Source organism: Halichoerus grypus, chromosome 2, assembly GCF_964656455.1.
Source record: "Halichoerus grypus chromosome 2, mHalGry1.hap1.1, whole genome shotgun sequence".
NCBI classification, from domain to species: domain Eukaryota; kingdom Metazoa; phylum Chordata; class Mammalia; order Carnivora; family Phocidae; genus Halichoerus; species Halichoerus grypus.
The window spans coordinates 68,146,715-68,174,256 of record NC_135713.1 but is presented as its reverse complement, the minus strand read 5'-3'; the positions used below and the strand labels follow the sequence as shown (position 1 = coordinate 68,174,256).

Below are 27,542 nucleotides of genomic sequence, written 5' to 3'. Positions count from 1 at the left end.
AAACTGTGGAAAGAGCCGAGATGCCCTTCAACAGATGAATGGATAAAGATGTGGTCCATATATACAATGGAATATTACTCAGCCATCAGAAAGGATGAATACCCAACTTTTACATCAACATGGATGGGACTGGAGGAGATTATGCTAAGTGAAATAAATCAAGCAGAGAAAGTCAATTATCATATGGTTTCACTTATTTGTGGAACATAAAGAATAGCATGGAGGACATTAGGAGAAGGAAGGGAAAAATGGCGGGGGGGGGGAATTGGAGGGAGAGATGAACCATGAGAGATTATGGGCTCTGAGAAACAAACAGGGTTTTAGAGGGGAGGGGGGAGGGGGGATTGGTTAGCCCGGTGATGGGTATTAAGGAGGGCATGTACTACATGGAGCACTGGGTGTTATATGAAAACAATGGATCGTGGATCACCACATCAAAAACCAATGATGTATTGTGTGGTGACTAACATAACATAATAAAATTTAAAAATAAATAAATAAAAATAAATACATACATACATGCATACATACATAAATACATAAATAACCAACCAACCAACCAACCAACGAGATAGTGACCGATGATGCTTCTCTTAAGAGCACTTCACCTAGGAATTCTGCTGAACACAAAAACCCCTGAGAAGAGGGATATACAGGCTCTGTTCTGGCAGAGTTCACAATCTTTTCTGGAAGAAAGAACAGCATATGAATATGTTAGTGAGACAACTGCACTTGTAAAGGTATGTTCCTAGAAACAGGATCAATACCCAAGAGGAATGATTCACATTGTCTGTGGACATCAAGGACAACTTTATAGGGTACATGGTTCAGGGTTAGAGTCTTAATGTCCAAGTGGGAGGTCACCAACAGTCTTTAACCAGTCAAGTTTCTCTTGTTAGATCGTGAACTTCATAAGGGCAGAGACCATGTATAGTTTATTCACCACTATTTCTTCAGAGCCTAGCATACTTGTTAGTGCTCAGGGAGGCATTGCTGAAAGAACCCATGAGGGCAGGAAAGGGCATACCAGGCAGAAATGTAATCATCTACATTAGGTGTTCGCGAAACCATTATTGTGGGTGCTCTTGGAGCAAGTCAGGAGAAGTAGGAGAATGGTTAGAGGATAAAACTGAAGGAACAATAATACTGATAGGTAATACATAGTGCCATGGCACCACACATTATTTTAAGCACTATATATGTATATATTAATTTGTTTAATCCTCACAGACATTCTTGAAGTGTGTGTTATTATCCCTCCTTTTTTTTTTTTTTTTTACAGATGAGAACAGTGAGGTACAGAGAAGTGATTTAACCTGCTGTCATGCAGAGGAGTTTGGGTATTACAGCTGTCGATGGAACACGTAAAGGGCTTTGAGCAGGGGAAACAAGATGACTTTTATTTTGGGCAATGAAAGAGACTCCCTGACTCACCAACACTTAGATAAGGACACAATAGAGTTATTCTTCAAAATTATCCAGGACTCTCTCACTCAAAGCCTAATTTATTCCCATTGCTTTATAAATTGTCCTTATTCCTCACCCTTTGGTCTCATTCCTTTGGCGTTTACTGTCCCATGGTCTTTGGCTGACTTCTTGCTGTGGCTGGTGACTTCTGCCACAGCAAGGTAGGTTTCTTTTTTTCTTTAATTTTATTTTATTTAAATTCAATTAATATCTAGTGTATTATTAGTTTCAGAGGTAGAGTTCAGTGATTCATCAGTTGCAAAAACACCCAGTGCTCATTACATCACGTGCCCTCAATGCCCATCACCTAGTTACCCCATCCTCCCACCCACCTCCCCTCCAGCAACCCTCAGTTTGTATTTTGTAGTTAAGAGTCTCTTATGGTTTGTCTCCCTCTCTGATTTCGTCTTCCTCAGTTTTGTTTCTTAAATTCCACACGTGAATGAAATCATGTAATTGTCTTTCTCTGATTGATTTATTTCGCTTAGCATAATACCTTCTAGTTCCATCCACATTGTTGCAAAAGGTAAAATTTCATTTCTTTGATGGCTAGGTAATATTCATATATACACCCCACATCTTCTTTATCCGTTCATCTGTCAGTGGACATCTGGGCTCTTTCATCATTGGGTTGTTATGGACATTGCTGCTATAAACATTGGGGTACAGGTGCCCCTTTGGATCATTGTTTGTATCCTTTGGGTAAATACCTAGTACTGCAATTGGTGGGTCATAGGGTAGCTCTATTTTCAACTTTTTGAGGAACCTTCATACTGTTTTCCAGAGTGGCTGCACCAGTTTTCATTCCCACCAGCAGTGTAAGAGGGGTCCCCTTTCTCTGCATCCTCACCAACGCCTGTTGTTTCCTGACTTGTTAATTTTAGCCATTCTGACTGGTGTGAGGTGGTGTCTAATTGTGGTTTTGATTTGTATTTCCCTGATAATGAGTGATATTGAGCATTTTTTCATGTGTCTGTTGGCCATTTGTTTGTCTTCTTTAGAGAAATGTCTGTTCATGTTTTCTGCCCATTTCTTGACTGGATTATTTGTATTTTGGGTGTTGAGTTTGATAAGTTCTTCGTAGATCTTGGATACTAGCTGCAAGATGAGGTTCTAATAAACAAGTGCTCAAAAGTGGAAACGACAGTAAAGAAACTCTTTGTAAAGTCCTCCTGTACTAACTTGCTTCCTTCTGCTTGGTCTGGGCCATCCCAAGTTTATTCATGAGGCATACTGATAAAAGATTGGATAGGAGATAACTTCAAGTGAAAAAAATTAGTACACATATATAAAAAAGTGTTTTCATTGGGTTTTTTCTGTTTTGGAAATGTCTCCATGTATGTATGCATATCACGTGCAAAATAATTTTGGAATGTTTCTCACAATTATTCTCTAGGCCATACTCTTTTGAACGACAGTCTTGAGACTAATGATAGCAATTACATTTATTTAACTAGTTATAACTTACAAATTACTTTCATGAACAGCTTCTCATTTGATCTTCATAGTAACCAAGGGAGGTAATTATCACCATTTTATAGGAAAAAGAACAGAGATTTAGTTGAGGATACATGTGTTTCCAGAGCTTTAATCTATACTTCCTCATTTCAGATCTGTCCTTTTTTTCCCTACAATACAAAATATGTCCATTTTTTCTAAATTTAATAAATCAAAATAGTATTTTGTTAATGGTAGAAACACATGGGTTTCTAGTCCAAACTTCTGGTTAGTTATCTCTGTTATATTTGTATAAACCAAGTCACCTCTCAACTCTGTGATAAGTACTAAAGTTTCCTATAGCATTTTTATGGTCATAATAGAAATTTTGATATTGTCAATATGAAGCAAAGACGCCTCATCCTAATATAACACTGAAGTAACACGGGCTGTACAGTTTGTCTGTATAATCTGATGCTGTAACATAAATTTTCCTAAGTTGCTTAATGTCTTTGACAGGAAATTTTTTTTAAAGTGTATCTTAATTTTAACAGTGGCTTTTATAAATTGAGTACCTGGTTTGTTCAGATGGGCCCTTACTAAACTCTCTGAGGGAAGGGGGAGATGGAGGAGAAAACCTCCAACCTAGAGCAAGTCATAAAGGGCCCCAGGACTTACTCCTGGCTTTCAGAAGAAGAAAGGGCATGTGCCAGAGGCTGCTTTGTATCTTCCTCGACACCACACCAGTCAGTGTGCTCACACACCATGCACTCATTGACTCTCCCTAACTTTCACTGAAGTTGTATAGTTGTGCCATCATTGTTCCTGACCAGCTTTCATGCCAGGCCTCTCTTTCTCTGTTGAAATGTCTCTAGAGCTTCTACTATGGCACCAACCTTGGTCTAGCTTTTAGGAATTTGGGAAGGTACAAGAGGAGGGCAAGACTGGTTTCCCATTATAGGGAATAGGGCCATGGGGGGACCCCAAGACAGTGTTCAAGGTGAAGTCCAGCTCATTAATCACAAACTGATCTAATGAGCCTTCCATCCAGAGACACCAAAAAGAAAAAGAACTAGTGTCTGATGGAAAGGAGCCACAAATAGGGGTAGAAAGATCAGTGGTTAGGGTACTGGTAAGAAGCTGAGAATGGTGAAAGGCCCGTAAAAGATAAGCACTTTTTATAGTGCCCCTGTGGCATCAGCCCCATGAGGAAAGAAGCAATTAAGGACCCTAAAACCTATTTTTAAACGCTGCTCCAGTCTTTGGGGCTTGATCTGCCAGCCTTGATTCTACTCCTTTCTTTATGGACTTGGCCCCAAGCCATTGAACTTGGGAAGGATATCCTGTCTTGATTCTCCCTGAATACATAAACAGCCTACCCTCCAGCCCTAGCCCCTGACTAATGCATTGACTGGGTCTTCCAGTTCCCTACATCCCAGCTCAATCCAGGAGGCTTTCTGTCACACTGGACCTGGAGGGACTTCTGCCATGGGACATGTACGAGAGGATGTCAGGTTTAGGACTGCAACAAAGGATGTGCAGGAAAAGGAGAGTGGGGAAAAGAGGAACAGCTACTCTACCTTTCAGTTTAAAAAAGGAGAATAATTCATCTCCTTAAAGTGCTTATGGGATACTTGCAGGTCTTCGGGATGTTTTATAATTCATATTTCATTACCTTACGTGTTTTCTTGTAGTGGGCATTATCAAAGACAGTAAGGTATTAGAAGAGAAATTCAGTGAGACTTTAATGTCAGTTAGAAGCCTTAGACTTCGTTACTTTCCCCCCAGAACTTCTGTTTTTCTTGTTTGAAGCGGTATTATGGCCTCAGAAATTCTTCACTTCTCTAGTTCCTCCTACTCACTTTTAGTATACAGTCAGCTGTCCCTGAGTTTCCATCTGACATTTCATAGGCTGGGGGCTGTGAAGTCACTTACCCCCTCTGTGTGGTTAGGAGACTATTAGAGTAGTCTCAGAGAGAAGGAAGGGCCTATTCTATGACATGTGCAGTGTGAGTGCCAAGGAAGGGTTTAATTCAAGAGCTTCCTCAGAGGAAGAATAGTTATAAATTGTTGATATCATAGAGTGAAGGAGAGAGAAGAATCAAAGATTTTGAGACTGGATTTCTAGCACGGGTAGGAGCCCATGACAATCCATGAACTAAGATAGGGACAGATTTTGCCGGGAGGAAAGATCTGACATTTGCTCTGAACTTGTTGAATTTGACATACTTGTGGAAGAGGAATGTAGAAGAGTCCCCTTGAAATACTGGAGTACAAGATCTAAAACTAGGATCTGTTGATGCCTCTGTGATCTTGAAAGCCGTGGGGGAGAATAAAATCGCCTAAGGAGAGGGAGAAGTGGCAGCAGGCTAGAGCAACATTTAAAGAATGGGAAGAAGAGCCGTTGAAAGATACTAAAAAGCACAGAGGGGCCAGGTCTTTAATATTGTCTATTGAAATCTTCCTTGTCTCCCACAGACCCCATCCCCACACCGCATCCCTAAAGGACAGGGCCCATGTCTTTACTTCTCAGTCTTTATAACTTAGAGACCTTGCTAAGGGATGGAGGAAATTGTTCCTATTGAACATTACCAAGAGAGCATTTTTAAGGAAGTATAGTTTGTCACTTCATTTTCACATATCAGAAGTGGTTTTTATTTCATTTTATCCCCCATTAAGATTTAGAGGTATTTTGGTTAAAGTAGCATAAAAATTGTAGTAGCTATATGCCCTGTTCTGAAAGCAAACCCCCCAGTTTTCTTCTGCATATGATGTGTTGATATGGGAACACACATTTTGCTGACATGTTCTGAAGCTTAGTATTTTGATGAATTGACCTGGGAATAAGAATTGATTGAAAACTTAGCATTTTTACAATGGCTGAAGTAAGTATCAGGAAGATGGGCAGCCAGTTAGCTGACAGCATCTACATAGTGCTAGAGGGATTGAAATAAAAAAGAAAAATGTTTTGAATTGAAGAGGGAGCATTGCTATCAATTACCAGCTGACTGGCAAGTATGTTATTGAATCATATCAGAAATAAAAGCCAAACTTTTTTCTCTGACTCCCCCAAAAGCCTAAATTGCAGATAGCTATAGTACCTGGTAAGCAAAACAATGCTATCTTATGTAATATGAAATATTATTGTAGATAAAGCACTTAGTTTTTTGTTACCAGCAGCATAAGCCTATTTTTATTCTGTGTACACAAAAGCCATATTCATATTACATAAAAAAGCAATGCATTATTTTAGTGGCTCTTGATAATGATTCAAATAAAGCTTTAAATAGGAAAGAATGGGTTAGAGTAGAACAGAATTTCACCTTTAGTAAAATAAAATCTCATTTCCCTTTTCATTATGTTGGATAATTATACCAATACTACAAATAAAGAGATAGTACAGAGTATATCCTTTCTGAAACATTATTAAAGTCATCTTGAAATGGGCAACTTACCACACCATTAATCCATCCATTTCATGCTCATATTGACCAAATTTTTCATTTAAATCCCAAGGGAAAGAATTTAGCTGCCTTTGTAAGAGTGTATGATCAGTGGTATTTTTATTAGGAGCCCAGAAAATAGAAAAATAGTATTATGAAAGACCTATGTATCTAGAAAATACGTCGTTTTTATATTGTCATCACAAGGCTATGGATGTTTGAGAGAGCAAGAAAGAAAAAATTACTAAATACTAAACCTTGTTGAGTTGATTTTGGTATTTGATTTTGCTTCTTACGAAAGTCTTAGACTTCAAATGTGTTTTCCTTTAACACTGCTGCTAATGATAGAGTGATGTTAAAGTCTCCATCTTATAACTGAAGACATTAGGAATACACGGAATGTGCCTTTCTCAGTCTAAGTCATCTGATAATAGGGTAGAGGGTATTTTATTTTATTTAAATATTTATTTATTTATTTGAGAGACAGAGAAAGAGAAGAGAGCACAAGTGGTGGAGAGGGAGAAGCTGGCTGCCCATCAAGCAGGGAGCCCAATGCAGGGCTCAATCCCAGGACCCTGGGATCATGACCTGAGCCGAAGGCAGATGCCCAGCCAACTGAGCCACCCAGGCTCCCTGGGTAGAGTGTATTTTAAATTGTAATGAATTGGGAGGCAAGAGACTATTATGTGCTGGACATAGACATCCTTATCATTTATGTAAATGGAGAATTTGAGAATAGAGCAGTCACCTCATAACTTATTATTGCCCTTCATCTCAAAAGCAGTGCTTTTGAGAAGCAAGGACCCATTGAGAAGCAAGAATCTAAAAAGCAAGGGTCAGTGAGAAGTCTTCTGAAGTGGATCTCTGGATCCATGCTCAGTGATAGCTCTTCCTCTTCCACATCTCTTGAGCATATCATGCTTAGAGAATGGGAAAAGTTGTAGGAACTAGGAGCTACATGTGAGAAACTCTTACGGTCTACATTCAAGTGTAGGACTTAATGGAAGCCAAACTATATCAGCACCTCCAGAGGGCATAGAGGTGTTCTGTCTTACCTTGGATCCCTAACATGATGAGTTCCACATGGCACTAGGGAGGACCTTTTTTCCTGTGCAAACAAAAATTGCATATTTTGAAAATATAAATTCAACTTCCTTTCTCTATTCTCTCACAAGCCATGTTAATATCCTATTTCATCAGGAGTGTCTGAAGTATTTATTAAGAATAAAGAGGGGCGCCTGGGTGTCTCAGTCGTTAAGCGTCTGCCTTTGGCTCAGGTCATGATCCCAGGGTGCTGGGATCGAGCCCTGCATGGGGCTCCCTGCTCAGCGGGAATCCTGCTTCTCCCTCTGCCTCTCCCCCTGCTGTGTCTCTCTCTGTCAAATAAATAAATAAATAATCTTTAAAAAAAAAAAAAGGAATAAAGAAAACTCTTGTAAGAGTTTCAAGTTATGATAAAGTACTTAGACCTAAAGACAGCAGTTTTGGGGGCGCCTGGGTGGCTCAGTTGGTTAAGCGACTGCCTTCGGCTCAGGTCATGATCCTGGAGTCCCTGGATCAAGTCCCGCATCGGGCTCCCTGCTCAGCAGGGAGTCTGCTTCTCCCTCTGACCCTCCTGACCCTCCCCCCTCTCATGTGCTCTCTCTCTCAGTCTCTCTCTCTCAAATAAATAAATAAAATCTTAAAAAAAAAAAAAAAAGACAGTAGTTTTGGAGTTTGTTTGTTTTCTGCATTGGAGTTGACTGAAGTTTCACTAAACTGAGATGCCACAGGAGGCACTGTAGACCAACTGCAAGTAGCACCCATGCTCTAGGCATCACAGAGAGCAGGGAAGTTTTGCCTTTTGTGCCTGCTGGAACAAGCTAGATTATGCTTCAGTAACAAACAACATGAGAATCTTAGAAACTTAAAATGCCTAAATTTATTTCTCACTACCGTCTATAATGGGTCAGATAAATTGATCTGCTCATAATACAGGAAGGGACACAGGAAGATGGAACGTCTATTGCTTCTGCAATCTCAGAGACAGAGAACTTGCCAAGCCATGCACTGACTCTTTTTTTTTTATATTATGCTAATCACCATACATTACATCATTAGTTTTTGATGTAGTGTTCCATGATTCATTGTTTGCATATAACACCCAGTGCTCCATTCAGTACATGCCCTCTTTAATGCCCATCACCAGGCTAACCCATCCCCCCACCCCCCTCCCCTCTAGAACCCTCAGTTTGTTTCTCAGGGTCCATAGTCTCTCATGGTTCATCTCCCCCTCCGATATCCCCCCTTCATTTTTTCCTTCCTGCTATCTTCTTCTTCTTCTTTTTTTTTTTTTTTAACATGTAATGAATTATTTGTTTCAGAGGTACAGGTCTGTGATTCAACAGTCTTGCCCAATTCACAGTGCTCACCATAGCACATACCCTCCCCAATGTCTATCACCCAGCCACCCCATCCCTCCCACCCCCCACCACTCCAGCAACCCTCAGTTTGTTTCCTGAGATTAAGAATTTCTCATATCAGTGAGGTCATATGATACATGTCTTTCCCTGATTAACTTATTTCACTCAGCATAATACCCTCCAGTTCCATCCACGTCATTGCAAATGGCAAGATTTCATTCCTTTTGATGGCTGCATAATATTCCATTGTATATATATACCACATCTTCTTTATCCATTCATCTGTCGATGGACATCTTGGCTCTTGCCATAGTTTGGCTATTGTGGACATTGCTGCTATAAACATCAGGGTGCACATACCCCTTCGGATGCCTACATTTGTATCTTTGGGGTAAATACCCAGTAGTGCAATTGCTGTGTCATAGGGTAGCTCTATTTTCAACTTTTTGAGGAACTGTTTTCCAGAGTGGCTGTACCAGCTTGCATTTCCACCAACAGTGTAGGAGGGTTCCCCTTTCTTCGCATCCCCGCCAACATCTGTCATTTCCTGACTTGTTAATTTTAGCCATTCTGACTGGTGTGAGGTGGTATCTCATTGAGGTTTTGATTTGGATTTCCCTAATGCCGAGTGATGTTGAGCACTTTTTCATGTGTCTGTTGGCCATTTGGGTGTCTTCTTTGGAAAAATGTCTGTTCATATATCAGACAAATTAGATTTTAAACCAAAGACTGTAATAAGAGATGAGGAAGGACACTATATCCTACTTAAAGGGTCTATCCAACAAAAAGATCTAACAGCTGTAAATATCTATGCCCCTAACATGGGAGCAGCCAATTATATAAGCCAATTAATAACAAAAGCAAAGAAACAGATTGACAACAATACAATAATAGTGGGTGACTTTAACACCCCCCTCACTGAAATGGACAGATCATCTAAGCAAAAGATCAACAAGGAAATAAAGACTTTAAATGACACACTGGACAAAATGGACTTCACAGATATATTCAGAACATTCCATCCCAAAGCAACAGAATGCACATTCTTCTCTAGTGCCCATGGAACATTCTCCAGAATAGATCACATCCTAGGTCACAAATCAGGTCTCAACAGGTACCAAAAGATTGGGATCATTCCCTGCATATTTCCAGACCACAATACTTTGAAACTAGAACTCAATCACAAGAGGAAAGTTGGAAAGAACTCAAATACATGGAGGCTAAAGAGCATCCTACTAAAGAATGAATGGGTCAACCAGGAAATTAAAGAATTAAAAAAACTCATGGAAACAAATGAAAATGAAAACACAACTGTTCAAAATCTTCGGGATGCAGCAAAGGCAGTCCTAAGAGGAAAGTATATAGCAATACAAGCCTTTCTCAAGAAACAAGAAAGGTCTCAAATACACAACCTAACCCTACACCTAAAGGAGCTGGAGAGAGAACAGCAAATAAAGCCTAAACCCAGCAGGAGAAAAGAAATAATAAAGATCAGAACAGAAATCAATGAAATAGAAACCAAAAGAACAGTAGAACAGATCAATGAAACTAGGAGCTGGTTCTTTGAAAGAATTAACAAGATTGATAAACCCCTGGCCAGACTTATCAAAAAGAAAAGAGAAATGACTCAAATAAATAAAATCATGAATGAAAGAGGAGAGATTACAACCAACACCAAAGAAATACAGACAATTATAAGAACATATTATGAGCAACTCTATGCCAGCAAATTAGACAATCTGGAAGAAATGGATGCATTCCTACAGATGTATCAACTACCACAACTGAACCAGGAAGAAATAGAAAACCTGAACAGACCTATAACCACTAAGGAAATTGAAGCAGTCATCAAAAATCTCCCAACAAACAAGTGCCCAGGGCCAGATGGTTTCCCAGGGGAATTCTACCAAACATTTAAAGAAGAATTAATACCTATTCTTCTGAAACTGTTCCAAAAAATAGAAATGGAAGGAAAACTTCCAAACTCGTTTTATGAGGCCACCATTACCTTGATCCCAAAACCAGACAAAGACCCCATTGAAAAGTAGAATTACAGACCAATATCCTTGATGAACATGGATGCAAAAATTCTCACCAAAATACTAGCCAATAGGATCCAACAGAACATTAAAAGGATTATTCACCACAACCAAGTGGGATTTATCCCTGAGCTGCAAGGTTGGTTCAACATCCGCAAATCAATCAATGTGACACAATACATTAATAAAAGAAAGAACAAAAACCATATGATCCTCTCAATAGATGCGGAAAAAGCATTTGATAAAGTACAGCATCCTTTCTTGATCAAAACTCTTCAGAGTATAGGGATAGAGGGTACATACCTCAATATCATAAAAGCCATCTATGAAAAACCCACAGCGAATATCATTCTCAATGGGGAAAAACTAAGAGCTTCCCCCTAAGGTCAGGAACACGGCAGGGATGTCCACTATCACCACTGCTATTCCACATAGTATTAGAAGTCCTAGCCACAGCAATCAGACAACAAAAAGAAATCAAAGGCATCCAGATTGGCAAAGAAGAAGTCAAACTCTCACTCTTTGCAGATGATATGATACTTTATGTGGAAAACCCAAAAGACTTCACCCCAAAACTGTTAAAACTCATACAGGAATTCAGTAAAGTGGCAGGATATAAAATCAATGCACAGAAATCAGTGGTGTTCCTATACACCAACAAGACAGAAGAAAGAGAAATTAAGGAGTCGATCCCATTTACAATTGCACCCAAAACCGTAAGATACCTAGGAATAAATCTAACCAAAGAGGCAAAGAATCTGTACTCAGAAAACTATGAAATACTCATGAAAGAAATTGAGGAAGACACAAAGAAATGGAAAAACATTCCATGCTCATGGATTGGAAGAACAAATATTGTGAAGATGTCAATACTACCTAGAGCAATCTACACATTCAATGCAATCCCTATCAAAATACCATCCACTTTTTTCAAAAATATGGAACAAATAATCCTAAAATTTGTATGGAACCAGAAAAGACCCCGAGTAGCCAGAGGAATGTTGAAAAAGAAAAGCAAAGCTGGTGGCATCACAACTCTGGACTTCCAGCTCTATTACAAAGCTGTCATCATCAAGACAGTATGGTACTGGCACAAAAAGAGACACATAGATCAATGGAACAGAATAGAGAGCCCAGAAATGGACCCTCAACTCTATGGTCAACTCATCTTCGACAAAGGAAAGAATGTCCAATGGAAAAAAGACAGTCTCTTCAACAAATGGTGTTGGGAAAATTGGGCAGTCACCTGCAGAAGAATGAAACTGGACCATTTCCTTACACCACCCACAAAAATAGACTCCAAATGGTTGAAAGACCTCAATGTGAGACAGGAGTCCATCAAAATCCTAAAGGAGAACACAGGCAGCAACCTCCTCGACCTCAGCCGCAGCAACTTCTTCCTAGAAACATCGCCAAAGGCAAGGGAAGCAAGGGCAAAAATGAACTATTGGGACTTCATCAAGATAAAAAGCTTTTGCACAGCAAAAGAAACAGTCAACAAAACCAAAAGACAACCGACAGGATGGGAGAAGATATTTGCAAATGACATATCAGGTAAAGGGCTAGTATCCAAAATCTATAAAGAACTTATCAAACTCAACACCCAAAGAACAAATGATCCATGCACTGACTGTTAAAGCTACTTTCTAGAAGTGACAGTCAACACTTCTGCTCTGATTTCACTGACTAACTCATGGGGAGGATGTACGATCTTCCTACAGGGCAGGCACCATGCACTTGTGCCTAATAATATAGCTACCACACCTGCAATTCTATCTGCTCTGCCAATGAAGTGTAGTTTTCAGAACAGTTTTGTTTGTTTGTCGTTTATTGTGTTTTTAAAAACCACCAGCTTAAAAATCTAGATACCTCAAGTGCAAGAAGCCTTAGATTTCAGAACCTACTCTTTCCATTACAGCTACCAGAGTATGGATCCCAAGATCCTTTCTTCCCAGCTCTATCAGCACCAGTGAATTTTCTATGGATATAATCACCCCCTCCATGGATTTCTCATAGTAGCTTTGGGCTCAGGGGAAAATAGCATTCGTAATCATGTCTGTTAGGAGACTGAAGACAAGAGAAGGGCACAATGAACTGCTGGAAATGCCTATTCACCTTCTATTAGGTACTTAATGGATTTGTCATTGGGAATTGCTTTTTACATGAGTTACAGGAAAATTAAAAAATAAGTTGTCATTGAACCACACTAGAATATTTGAAAGCTCAGTTCCACTTCTTCCTTTGCTTGATTCTAATAATCTGACCCCAACTCTATTCTCCAGTGTTTTTATTATGTAAGTTATATACATGATGAGGTGGGTACACTGTTGATGGTGAGCCACTGAGCAGGTGTGGGGATTACATAAACAAGGAGGGTTCAGTCTGGGAGGTTTTCATAGACAAGGTGGAGCCTGAGGGACTACGAAACATATTTTAAAAATTAAAATGATGAAGTTACTTGAGGGAAAAAAAAAGAATGACATGCCTGCACGGAACATTTATTAAACAACCACTGTGTAACAGGCTCTGGGCAGGGTGTCTGGGAGCCAAAGAAGAGTAAGAAATGATCTTCCCTTGAAAGGATTACAAAAGAGCACACCTAGCGTATGGTTAGGAGAAGTTTGGAGGGAGATTTAGCCAAAGGCAAATTGAGCTAACAAAAGACTAGAGGATGGCCTGGAGAACAGGAAGAAACGAAGCAGCATACCTCTCAGTGACTAATCAATATTGTATATACCTTAGCTCTGAGCTCCTTTTACATTTCATTTTGACCTCTTCTGTGAAGTGCAGCGTTTTGTATAAAAATGTGAGGAATATATAGAGTATTAGGAATGTAGGTTGTATTCTAGTAGCAGATACTAAAGGAACCTGGAAATTTTCTCTCTTCGATGTTAGGGAGATGGATGACCAGACAGTGACAAAACAGTTTTTGTTTTTGTCCTGTCACTGAAGGTGGGATGTGATTACTTTATGACAAAGGCAACATCCTTGCATCCATCCTGGCCACTCTGCTTCAGGCAAGAACCCATTTATGTTGAGTGACCTCTTCCTGTTTCATTAAAGAGGAGTTCTAGCAGCTCTGTCGTGCCATTAAGTAACTCGGACAGAGCCAGTCAGGACCTGAAGCAGTCTTGGGAGCATCAGGAAGCGGTATCAGGGAATAAGACATTGTGCTGCTTGAGCCAAATCCACCGTGGGGCACAAAGAAAAGAGCTTGTTGTATGCAATAAAAGGCTTGATTGTAGACACATAAATTGAGTAGTTTTCTTGCCAGCCTAAAAGATGGATGGTCTAGGGGCGCCTGGGTGGCTCAGTCATTAAGCGTCTGCCTTCGGCTCAGGTCATGATCCCAGGGTCCTGGGATCAAGCCCCGCATCGGGCTCCCTGCTCCGCGGGAAGCCTGATTCTCCCTTTCCCACTCCCCCTGCTTGTGTTCCCTCTCTCGCTGTGTCTCTCTCTGTCAAATAAATAAAATCTTTAAAATAAAAGATGGATGGTCTAATCAGTCTTGGGAGAACTGAGTTAAAGAAAGGACAGGCAGGGGCGCCTGGGTGGCTCAGTCGGTTAAGCATCTGCCTTCAGCTCATGTCATGATCCCAGGGCCCTGGGATCAAGCCCCGCATCGGGCTCCCTGCACAGCGGAGAGCCTGCTTCTCCCTCTCCCTCTGCCTGCCACTCTGACTATCTGTGCTCTCTCTCTATCTCTCTGTCAAATAAAAAATAAAATCTTAAAAAAAAAAAAAAAAAAAAGAAAGAACAGGCAAAAACATTTGAGGAAAACAGAGCCCTAATTAGGGTCTAGTATGAATAAGTGTTTCTTTAACCTGACCTATTTTTCATCTCAGACCTTTCCACCAGCCGGACCTGGGCTCACACTTCCAAATTCAGAGGTCTCCTCTGCTCAAATATCACCTCCTCAGAGCCTTCGCTGTCAACCCCACTAAGATTCTCCACCCCACCTCACCCCCCTTACACTCTATCTCCATAGCTGCTCTATTTTTCCCAATAACATGTATAACTATCAGCACTTGGACATTACTTATCTTCTTGTTTATTGTTTGTGTACCCAACTAACTTGTAAGCTGCATGGGGAAAGGAATTACTCTGCTTATTGCCATATCTCAAATATGTGTTAGTTGTCAAAACCCTTATTCACCACCAAAGCATGTTTGGGGACAACACATTTTCCCTGATGTTTCATATAGCTGAAAGTAGAGAATTCTTTGGACTCCGAATCCCTTCTTCCCTGCCCTCTTTCTTCCTCATACTCTTCTTCCTGCCATTTTTTTTCTGATCATTGTTTTTATAGAAGTAAATGCTATTAACATATTGATCATTTTACAAGTTGAATATGAATGTAGCTCTTTTGTCTCAGAGGCCGTGTGGGGATCCTTAATGAAGTACCCACTGGAAGATAGTAAACATGCATTCTGGCCGTGGTGGTTGGTGCCTCTGACTTGCCGTGGGGCCCTGGCTTCCTCAGGATCCCAGGCTTCCCTCATTCAGGAGGAGCTTTGAGTGAATCTGTCAGGGCCTTCCACTCTGAAGCTTGCAAACTGTGATGATGTACATCTGGCTGGTCTTTTCTCACCCTCATTCATAGCCTAAAGGTGAGAATATCTGAGATATGGATTTTGTATGTTTATTTGTTGTAGAGTTTGGTTTGGTTTGATTTAGTTTTCCTGCTGCTGAGCTAACCGGAACGTGAGAGTCTTTTTAAGGACCTAGGCGATTTCCCTTCATTCTTGGAGCTGCTAAGAGCCAGAGAGCTAGGTTTGGACATACGTAGCACACAGAGTGTTCCTTTCAAGAACTTGGTGCCTCCATAGGGCAGGAAAGGAGGTGTAACGAGTATGAAAATGAAGCCTTTTGTATTGATTCTAATTCTAAATTCAGAAAATTGGAGACTATGAGAAGACATAGGGTATTTAATTTGTAAGAGTTTCCCTTTAATTCTCCCCTCTATGAGTCATTTTCAAGTTGTAAAGAGACAAGTGTTGCTTCTTTTCTCCATCCAACCTCCTTTTCTTGTTCTTTCAGGGGCTCAAAAAATCTGATTGGCATTATGTCCTTTGTTTCATTTTCTTGATTGAAAACATAACCAAGCTTTTATTGTTACGTTTCTTTAAGACAAGAGTGTATGTTTGTGCTAATAATGTGTGAGGCACTCAGTTATAGAAAGGTTTATCTAACAAAATTCTATCTTTTCTTAGTTGTAAACTTTGTAACAGCTCCATTGTTGCAAAGGAACTCTCTCCTTGAAGGAAGTGCTCTCTTTGAAATCTCCAAGCTTAAAAATAGCAAAAAAGCATTCCTTTGCAGAGTTTTACTACAATGACATGAAGAAGGAAACAGGATGTTTAAAGAAAATTTTTTCATGTCATTTTATGAAGCTAAATTTACCTTCAAATTATGTGCTTCAGGGCGCCTGGGTGGCTCAGTTGGTTAAGCGACTGCCTTCAGCTCAGGTCATGATCCTGGAGTCCCGGGATCGAGTCCCACATCGGGCTCCCTGCTCGGCAGGGAGTCTGCTTCTCCCTCTGACCCTCCTCCCTCTCATGCTCTCTGTCTCTCATTCTCTCTCTCGCAAATAAATAAAATCTTAAAAAAAAAAAAAAATTAAAAAAAATTATGTGCTTCAGTGCTGTATGTTTGCATTACAAATATTTCCTTGCCTGAGTTGTAAAAAATTCTCCCCACCTCTGCTTAAATCACTCATCTATGTTTTGCATTTACTTGGCATCAACTAGTATCTTTCCATGGAGGCAGACTGGGAGGCAGCCTGATTGCTAGCAACATCTAACGTTCAAAAGCAAAACAGTATTTTTCAGGGGATCTTTATTCAAGTGTGGTAGAACACTCTGAGATTATTCAGGGTTGAGAATTATGGAAGAGAGGCTGTATATAGAGAATGTTGTTATGGGGGCTTTATTATTGTCACGCTGATGTTGCAGTTCTCAGGAAATGTATGCTAATGTGTTTCTACTAACTTTTTTTTTTTTAAAGGCCTTGAGTACATAAGCCAGTGTTGAAACTCTTTGGCTACCTAGAAAATAGACCTTACTATTTATAAACTCCTTGTTATTATGTTTAAAAAATAATAATCTCCTCGACCTTTGCCAGTGTTGAAACTCTTTGGCTACCTAGAAAATAGACCTTACTATTTATAAACTCCTTCTTATTATGTTTAAAAAATAATAATCTCGGGGCTCCTGGGTGGCTCAGTCGATAAGCGTCTGCCTTCGGCTCAGGTCATGATCCCAGGGTCCTGGGATCGAGCCCCGCATCGGGCTCCCTGCTCAGCAGGAAGCCTGCTTCTCCCTCTCCCACTCCCCCTGCTTGTGTTCCCTCTCTCCTGCCTCTCTCTCTGTCAAATAAATAAAATCTTTAAAAATTAAATAAATAAATAAATAAATAAATAAATAAATAAATAAAAAATAAAAAATAATAATCTCCTCGACCTTTGTATAAATAACAGAGAAATGAAGAAACTTAGGCAATTTACATCTTGGTGTTTAGTTTTTAAAATATGTACAGATGGCATACCAGGCAAGCAGTAAAGAACTATATGAAATAAACATTCCTTGAGAAAATTAGGAGAATTTTTAGATATCTATTTTACGTCTTAATTATCTGGAATTTACACGACAAATGAAGAGGTCTGATAGAATTGCAGATACTTGTAGCAAAAATACCTTTAGTTTTTAGCACTTACGTAGTGTTTTTCAAATAGCTTTTAGCCGCGAAGTAGAGACCTAGGGCCATCCCCTTCCCTTTTCAGAAACACAAGCAGAGACCTCCTGATCTGATCCAACTGGCAGTAGAGAGATTAAGTACATGTATTCCACAGTTCCTGATGTGAGTAATGTTATTGACTATTAATCTTTTCATGGTTCTAGCCGTATTTATCCATCTATGACATGTCTTTCATTATCATAATTGTTTTATTTGTCTTGTTCTTTTATTTTTGCATGCAATAACATTTCCTTGTATGTCAGAATTTCTAAAGTATGATTTTGTGATATTTATCCATGTATTCAACGTGTATGAAGTGCCTATGCTTTATAAGCCATTCTCTGCGCCATGTAATTATGTGTGCTTCACAGAAGACACAGAGTCCTTCCCAATCCACATGTCACAGATGAAGTACTAACAGAATGAACCACAGAGTTTAAAATGTTGCTCTATATGGCAAATTTGGCATTGGCACGACCTGACTTACCAGGTTGTATGCGTCATTATCCCAGAACTGATAGGTGGAGGAAGTCCAAAGGAAGTTAAAACAACAACAACAAAAAAAAGAAGCAAAGAAGAGCCTTAGAAAATGTATCAAGGGATTCAATAATGTGATAAAGCAAAGATGAAGAGACAATAGATTTTTTTAAAAAAACACCAAGAATAAAATTAAGAGATGAAAATGTTGGGGAAATATATAATATATATGATACATGGCAGCTTTTAATCATAAAGGTTATTTATGAATCAATAAGTAAACAACACAATGGAAAAAATTAGTAAAGGCAATTGAAAATGAAGAAAAGCAATTTACCTAAAAATGATTATACAAACACCCCATCCTTAAAAAAATGGAAAAAATTTGAATTTGACCTATTTATGTATGTAACAAAAGTGTAACATATTTGACAAATGTTAAAATCCATTGGTCATAAAAGAAATACAAATTTGAAATAAATGAGCTATCCTTTTTCTCCTGCAGATTGTTAAGAATTAGAAAGAATGCTATGAATCAGTGTGGATGAGGAAGTGGGAAAGCTGACATGCATGTGCAACTGGTGGGAGTATAAATAGCAAAGCCTCTTTGGGCAGTAATTTGAGAATGTCTCTGAAATTCTGCTCATTTGCATTTACTCTATCCCAGATATTTCACTTCTAGGAATATATTGTGTGAAACTAACTACAGATGTGCAAAGACATTGTGTGTGGCCAGGTGTTCATTGCAACATTATTCATGGTAGCCAAAAAAAAGAAGGGGAAATCTGGAAAAATAAACTAAAATATCCAATGATCAAGTGTTAGTTATATAAATTAAATTATGCCCATTGATGAAACACAAATGCTGACATTATAAATCCTGTGATGCAAGAATATTTGTAGCAGAAAATGTTTCCTGTGTATATTCCTAGCTAAAAAAGGCAGGATAAATTTCAGACTCAACATGATACCAATCTTTAAAATGTGTGTATACACACAAAGACAGATTCTCTGTCAAAGAAAAAAATTACATATAGAAAGAGAAAATACTAAGAAGACACACCAAAATTTTAAGAATGATTCTTTAGTTAGATTCTTAAGTAATTTTTCTTCTGATTAGCCATATTTGTTCCACTGAGCAATAACTTTTGTAATTGGAAAAAAATTAATTTCTCCATTCATACTTAAATGTATTTATTTTGGAATTATACATAATGTCAGTCTTCTTCAATTATGTATTTGTTTGATTTTTCCTTATGTTGTACGTATATACAGTTAGCCATAGTAAGGACATCTGTTGTAGGTGGGTGCACTTAGGCGTTGGAATCTATATATAATATCTCATTTACCTGGGATACAATGATTTAGCAATTCCATTTATCCAGAGAATAGTTAAGAATGAGAAATAATCTATGAAAGATCTCTGTACCCTAAATAAATACCATCAAGTTCCTTGCATTGTAATCCTAACACTTCCGATATGGGAGTTTTCCTTTGGGGCATCTTTATTTTTACTTTAAGCATAAGTCTCATAGGTTTGGTTTTCAGGTTCTCATAGATTTGGATCAGCAAATAAGGAAGGCCATGGGGAAAGGTATAGACCAGGGAGAGAAGAAACAAAGACACTTTGGAAAACACACAAGACATACAAGAAAAAGGCAAAGTTCTTTTTTCCTTTTTTTTTTTTTTGTTCTTGTTTAAATTACAGCTAGTTAATTTACAGTGTTAGTATTGGTTTCATGTCTACAATTTAGTGATTCAACACTTACATACAACACCAGGTGCTCATCGCAACAAGAGCCCACCTTAATCCCCGTCACATATTTCACCCATCCCATCACCCGTCTGGTAACCATCAGTTTGTTCTCTAGAGTTAAGAGCAAAGTTCTTAAAACAGCAGAGAGCATGTGAGAAGAAACCCGCTTGCAAGTCTCACTCAGGCATCACGCTCTTAAATCAGAGTTTCACCACCGTTATTCATAATGATTACCCTGAGTCCTGGGGGACAGTAAGAGGTTCTTTTCAGTCTGCTTAGGAATATAAGAAAGTGTGTGCTGCATTTTAGAAAATTTTTCATTAATTTTAGATGTTTTTCTCAAAGGGTTATTTGACCCTCAGTTTCTTGGATATTTTCCTGATATAAAATACCTATTTTCTTGGCCCAGCCAGTCAAAATGAGGCTTTGCTGTGTGTATGTATTCTCACCCAGCGAGAGAATCACCTGCAACATGTCTTATGGTTGGGATCGTAAAATACCAATGTGTGAGTATGAGAGTTGATCTTGGAGATGCTAAAGATTAGAAACATGACAAAATAAGATCTTAAAGATCCTTTTAGATCCATTTTAACCTAAGTAAATTATAATATTTAGAAAAGCAAAATGTTACCAAACTATATCTGCTTTTCCCCATTGCTGTCAATTACCACCTAACCAAGTTCAATCAGAGTCTAAGGTCAAAATAGTTACTCAGGTCACTTTCATTTTTCTCTGCCATATTAAAAAAACTAAATGCAAAACCAGGTTATAAAATTTGTAACAGCTTCTTAATATCTAATCAGAATGTCTCTGTGACTGTATGTGTAACCTCATTTAGAGATGATGAGAAAAGTCAAATTTCTTTCCTAAATATAACTCCACAAATGGCTCTTCTGCTCCTCCCTTCACCACTGTCCCAAAGAGCAAAGAAGCCTGAAGTAGTTCACTTGTAATGGGGATGAGAAAAATAAGGATAAAGTCTTGGGCATGAGACACCTCAAACCTTTGAGTGCCTACAATGTTATCCCTTAGACTGAGGATCTGAGAGCCTAACGTCCCTCAAGCTGATGGACCTGATCAGCTGGCCCCTCATTACCTGTCACTCACGCCAGCCTTCCTCCAAACCCGCTTATCCCATGGTACCTCTCTCTTGCCCCATGTCCTTTAAAAATACTTTCACTTCCCTAGGAGCATTCTACATCCATCTCACCTTGTTACTTCCTTCAGGTGCGAGTTAGTCCTCATTTCCCTCAGCAAGCCCTGTTTTCTCTACCTTATCTTGGTTAGTTGCCTTTCTTACCATCCTATCACAGTACTTTCTCCACTGAATTGTGATTGTTTACTTTGTTATCTGTCTCCCCTGTAGACTTCTGTGACACTGCTCTAAAATATAAAATACTAAGTTCGGTTAACGAGGAAATAGAAAATCAGCAAACAAATCCATAGAATAGCATGGAAGACTGCTAGGTGGTTCTTGAGAGAGGACATAGAACAGGAAGTTAGCCCTTTTCAGGTCACAGAAGCCAATATATCTTTGACGTAATTGTTGTTGTTTTAGTTCCTGTCATTAGTATTCTCCTAGCATATAAATATACTGAGAGGTTATTGAAAATGAAGTTTCATGGGTCTTTTTTGTACTATTATCAAAACAATCTGTAAATTATTTGTGACATTTTAAATGTTGGACCTTGAAGTAGAGCCCATTGCAAATTTCTCATCCTTAACTCTGAGTTATCCTAACAGAATACATTATGATTTAATTATAACTAAATGATTTTAAGGTAATCAAAATGACATTTTATAAAATGGCTCTTGTATTGGAAATATGAAATAGTGATGGGCAAGTATTTGCAAGAGCTTGTATCTTTGACTAGTTATTTTTACCTTTGAAAGTGGAAAAATGGTCTAAAATGGCCCCACAGCAGAGAAAATTGTTATAATTCCCTACATGACACCCCTCTGCTGTGCTATATCTTTTCTTATGGAGGTTTCAAATTAAAAAAAAAAAAGTTCTATATTTGTCTTCTCTATTTTTGAGTGTTAGGGATTATATTTTTTTCCACAAACCACTTGAGACACGACAACTAGAATCGTAAGGTTAAATCTTGTCAAATTGTGTTGATGGCAAACTACTAAATTCAAATTAAAAATTAGGTTTTTTATTGTATATGCAATATACTGAATTATCAGTCCAAAGACCATAATCAGGAAACTTGTTCAATAAGAAGAGAAAATGCAGCGGTCACTAAATTTACAAAGTACCAAAGCTACAGACATACATTTACCCAGGGTCCAAGATGAGTAAAATTTGCCAAGTTAGAAAACATGTCCAGGGTGTGTAATTTCTGTTTTGCTTTTGCTAGTGGGATCTGTTTTCCTTCATTGATAAATTAGGGCATTTGCTGTATCAGAAATTGTCAGAGAACTTAACCCCAAAAGAGATTGCTTTTTAGAATCTGTCATCATTTGGAAGGTAAGTCACAATGACTGTGATCAAAGCATAATCTGACATCAGCTCAAAGCATGTTTCATATTTCTGATGTTTTAGTACAATGGACATATGTACAGGCATTTGAAAAGATTTTCCAACTCTTGCCCCATTATTAACTTGCAAAAGCAAATAACCACATTAATTTTTGCTCCTTAAAAATACAGCTTCACAGAGTTGTTTTACTCTGGTGCCTCCTGCTCTTAAGGAGGCTCACTGCAAGAATTGTCAGTTTGTACAGCATTTCTGAAACTTTTGGGCAACCATAATTGAAGATAAAATCTTTTATTCTAGGAGATAAATGCTATTTCCACATGAGTTTAGTTCCAGGAAAAATTTGCATGTACAGATGATTTTGTACATCACATGAGGAAAAGAGGCTATGAAATCGCCATATTTTTCATTCTGCCTTAGCTCCCAAAAATGACGAATCAGAATTGGTGCCTGAATATCATAAATCTGCTCTATCTTTGGCTCCTTCTTCCATTTAATATGGTCTACATTTTCTTTGGCCCCACATCTGTGTTGTAACCTATCAGACAAAGTCATCAATATAGTTACATTGTACTAAATGTAGCCTGTGATCAACCCAAAGTTCCCACCCAAATTTTCACAAAGGCACCATAAGACTAGAGGTGGTGCCAATACCATAAAGTCCTGAGAAATAGGCAGAATATAAATCATTAATAAATATAAATGTTAGGTTTATTATAAATGCAGCCCTCTGGAAAAAGGATTGAGTTATGATTTCTGTCAGAAAAAGGTCAATATATGTCTCTGATCTATGTGTGTCTAAAATATATAAAACAAATATAATCAGATACATACTGAATTCTAAGCATTTGTAGAATAATTTCATTGTGAAATTATTAGCATATGTATGCCTATCTTGTACTTATGGCTACATTTTCTATTTAATTATCATGTTCAGGAAAGCACAGCCCTTTCAGTGGACTTGTAGAGCTGTGTCAAGGAGAGAAGTATGAAACCTGCAGCTTCATTTACTACTCGATTTGTCCTCATTTTAGTGAAACGGAATTGTAAATTAAACCACTAAAATGTGCAGTTTTGCAGATTTTATTTTATAGTATTGAGCTTTCAGACCATTTATGTTGTCTTTAAAAACAAGTTAATAATGGATTAACAAAGTATACATTAAAAAGAGAAACAAAAATATAGGAAGAAGGTCGCACAGCTTTATATGTGTATCCAGCCAAACTCAAATGATATATTCTTTAGAATTAGGATTTGTTAACTACCCAGACAGTCAAAACGGAGTTGAGCACAATGCCTTTTTAATGACCTAATGAAGCAAATAAAATTCCATTATATTTTGAGGGTGCAGTTTCCCTAGTGAACTGTTAACTTAGAACTTCAGGGTAAAAAAAAAAAACCACTTCAAATATCCATTTGAGTTTTCATTAAAAAGTAGCATTATAATATGATTAATAAAATTACCTATCCAATGATGTAATAATGCTTTCTGGGTGCACATATACTTTTAGGGAGATGTTCTAAGTGAGGTGATTTGAGGTGATATTTCTTCTTTGTAATTTTCTATCACTGCTTGAATTCTTTATCGAAAATCTGTATTATTTTCCCAAAACAATAAGAACATGCTAAAAAATTTTTAATTGGCTTATGGTTGCATTTTTAGTCATAAAGCATCCTACCAAGTCAAGTATATCATATCTGGCTTTAAGGATCCAAAATAAGGTGGTGGAAAGAGTACCAGATTCGCTTCTAACCCAAACTCTATCGCAAACTTACTACATAACAAAATAGCCTCCAACATTTATGTATGTGCTTACTATGTGCCAGGATCGGTTTTAAATCTTACTTAAGGTGAGATTTCACAGAGAAGAAAAATGAGGCCCACGGGTGTATAGTTTGGAGTTAAGTGACAGAATTTGAATTCAAACCTAGATTCCAGAGTCCTTATTTTTAATCATTAGCAATATTCTGCTTCTCACCTTAGGAAAGCCACTTTGGAAACTGTTTACTCATTTCAAAAATTAAGGTTTGGCTCCAAAATGTTCTGGACAGTTTGCCTGGAAGCCGCAGAAAGAATTGAGTAGCAGGGGAAGGTGAATGAATGATCCTTCCCTGTTGAAGTTTCTTACAGACTTCAGCAGATGTTTTCTCTAGTCATTGTCTTATATTTAAGTGTATCTAAGGTTTGCAGAAGCCAACAAGAGTACAGTTAAAATGACACCTGTTTGGGCAAAGTGCAAACATCACATACTGCCGGAAGGGTGGACCCACCCTGTGTAAAGTTTAATTCTGAGAAGTCTCCCAATTGGAACCAGAAAACAGATGTGACAGATATTTTGCCATTATACATCATAAGGTGTCAGGGATATCTATAACATGTATGAGTTTTTGACCAGAAGTATGAAAACTGAAGGGATGGGCACAGTCCTTCAGAGACTGTAGCAGGTGTATCTTCCTGCTGGAGGATATCCCCAGCTCTGGGAATATTAAGTGCAAGGTGATCTTCACAGTGTAGAAGGTGAAATGCTTGATGAATTGATCCCTGTGTTCCAGTTTATTGGGGAATATAGAATAAATAATTCAGAAATGGAAGTAGGAAAGAAATCTTTTTATTGCAAAGAAGAAGCAAACCCATGCCTAGAAGGTAAAAATGATAAAATCAGTAAGTTTAAGAATATAGGGAGAAGAAAATCTTATCCAATAGCCCTTAACCATTAACATTTAGATAAGGAAAAGAAAGAGGAACATAGTTTAAGACACAGTTTTTGATGTGTTTACTGTAGACTTTAGAAAGTCATTTTCAAGATGTTTAGAGAAAGGAAAGGTACTATTTGACATCTGTGTTATTATTCCTGTATTATTTCACTACAAACTTAGTGGTTTAACACAGGACAAATTTATTCTCACAGTTCTAAAGGTCAGACGTTCGGAGTAGGTCTCACAAGACTAAAATCAAGGTATTATCAGGGCTGCATTCCTTCTGGAATACTCCAGGGTAGAATCTGTTTCCTAGAGACCACCCGCACTCCTTGGCCCTTGGCCCTCTTCTCTGTACTCAAAGTGCATCACTCCAACCTGTGCTTTCATTGTCACGTTGCCTTTTTCTGACTGACTCTACTGCCTCCTCCTTTTCTGTTAAGATTTTATTTATTTATTTATTTGAGAGAGAAAGCGCCCGTGCCTGGGAGTGGAGGGGGTGGGGCAGAGTGAGAGGGAGAAGCAGGCTCCCCGCTGAGCAGGGAGCCTGTTGCAGGGCTTGATCCCAGGACTCTGAGGTCATGACCTGAGCCAATCCCAGGACCCTGAGATCAAGGAAAGTGCCAGAGTGTACAGAGCAGATAGCCGCCGGAGACAAGAGCACTTCCAATAAAGTGACAGGTAAAGTCACGTTAGAGTGCTGAGCAAGGAGACGGAAGGGGTAGAGACACAGAGGAGAGAAATGGGAGGGCGCTGTGAGGTCAAGGGCAGGGTTTTTATGTTCAGATGCTGATGGAAAGAGTCAGTAAAGAAGAGGAGCTAGAACAAACTTGATAAGTAAGTAAACTGAACTGAGACCCAGCCAGTAATATCTCATAGGCCATTTAAGCCAGACATATCAGAGTATTTTGTGGAAAACTGCTAAGCGATGTGGGTTTCATACTGGTTACATTGTGATGATGCTCAGGGTAGCCTTCTACTATCTAAGTGATGTGGGTTTCATACTGGTTACATTGTGATGATGCTCAGAGTAGCCTTCTACTATCTCCACAAGCCAGTCAAGCCTGTGGAGTTACTATCTTTCAATGAATCGAAAATATATACACAATTATATTGAATTAAGTCTTTAGTAGCTTCTCGGAAACACTTGTGTTTTAAAATCTGCTGGCAGTTCAGCGTTACACGAATTTTCTTAGTTACACGAATTTTCTTAGTGACTATTTCTCTGAAAACACTTTAAAATGCAATTTGCCACTGTGATCAGCAATAGGGTAAGGCTGTAAAATTTCCACTGTTCTAAATTCCATTTCCCTTGATCTGCCATGCCTAGACTGTAATTTTTTTTTAAGCCATTTATCTTCTTGTTGGACTTTTTTGCTGGAGTATACATTGCTAGTGGTTTTATTTGATCACTGGCAATGAGCTCTGATACTCTTTTTCTGATACTGAGCATTTCAAGCAATCCCCTAATGAGTCTGCCTCTGTGCTCCAGGGCTGTTAACTTTGATAGATTTCTTGTTGTGAGGATAAGCTTCCAAAAATAACTGACTCATTTTCCTTAGGGTTTTTCCATTTTTATGGAATTTTATTATTTCTAAATTGTAAATTTTAGTTTGCCTACCCAGATCTTCTCTACTATAAATTTAGCTTCCCAATTTAAGTGACATTTGAATACTGGGGAATTGGGGACTTGGATGCACTTATTTAGCAAACATGTATGGAGAAGTACTATGTCACATGGACCTGGGTGTGAGGTGCCAGACTCTCCGAAGAGGTTCTGCACAGAGCTGACATTTAAGGCAGAGTCAGACAAGTCTGTGATTAGCATTCAGTGAGATACACGCTGAATTGTGCTGTGGTAATTGTGGTGTGGTACACAACCAGGAAGGACTTGCCAAAGGTAATGACACTTGAGTTCGATTTTAAAGAATCAGTAGGATTTTAGCTAGGTGAAGAAGGGAGGGAAGATCTGAGTTAGGAGAACAAAATGCTTATTTAAAAAATAGTCTGTAGGGACGCCTGGGTGGCTCAGTCGTTAAGCATCTGCCTTCGGCTCAGGTCATGATCCCAGAGTCCTGGGATTGAGTCCCACATCAGGCTCCTTGCTCAGTGAGGAGTCTGCTTCTCCCTCTCCCTCTGCTGCTCCCCCTGCTTGTGCTCTCTCTCTCTGACAAATAAATAAAAATCTTTAAAAAAAATTAAAACTAAAATTAAAAAAATAAAAAATAGTCTGTATTTTACATAAAGCTGGGCAGTCTGTGAAACAAATGCATTAGAAAAATGATGGCAGGGAGAATGCCGCACTTAAGAATACCAGCCTCCTCCTAGGATTATGGTCTCTATTCCTTTTCTTCAATCAGCCACCTACCTTTCCCTTGATAATCTTCTAAGTCCCAGCTGTGTTCATAATGCCTCTCTCAGGAAATCTTCAGTGGCTCACCATTGCCGTGTGATGACATTCAGACCCTAAATCCAGTCTTCATGGGCTTAGGGCCTACTGCTGATCCTCAAAACCCTATTCTTTCTTCAAGGGGCCCAACTCATTGTTCTTTCTTCTTACCTTGCCCTGCCATCCACCAGTCAGAAATAATCTTTACTTCCTGTCTG

At 38.6% G+C, this 27,542-nt stretch overlaps 1 protein-coding gene across 6 annotated transcripts in view; it reads left to right on the top strand.

Annotated features, from left to right (window-relative positions):
* Window positions 1-27,542, top strand: part of FER (FER tyrosine kinase) — a 418,533-nt gene that overhangs the window by 336,755 nt on the left and 54,236 nt on the right. Inside the window, exon 18 of one of the 6 annotated variants that reach the window (XM_078066949.1) lies at window positions 1,283-2,661. The exons of the other annotated variants lie outside the window; for them this stretch is intronic. Within the exon in view, the coding sequence (XP_077923075.1) occupies window positions 1,283-1,286 (4 nt within the window). The 3' untranslated portion in view covers window positions 1,287-2,661. Of the gene's footprint in view, window positions 1-1,282; window positions 2,662-27,542 lie in introns of those variants that run through there. 6 annotated transcript variants of the gene reach the window in all.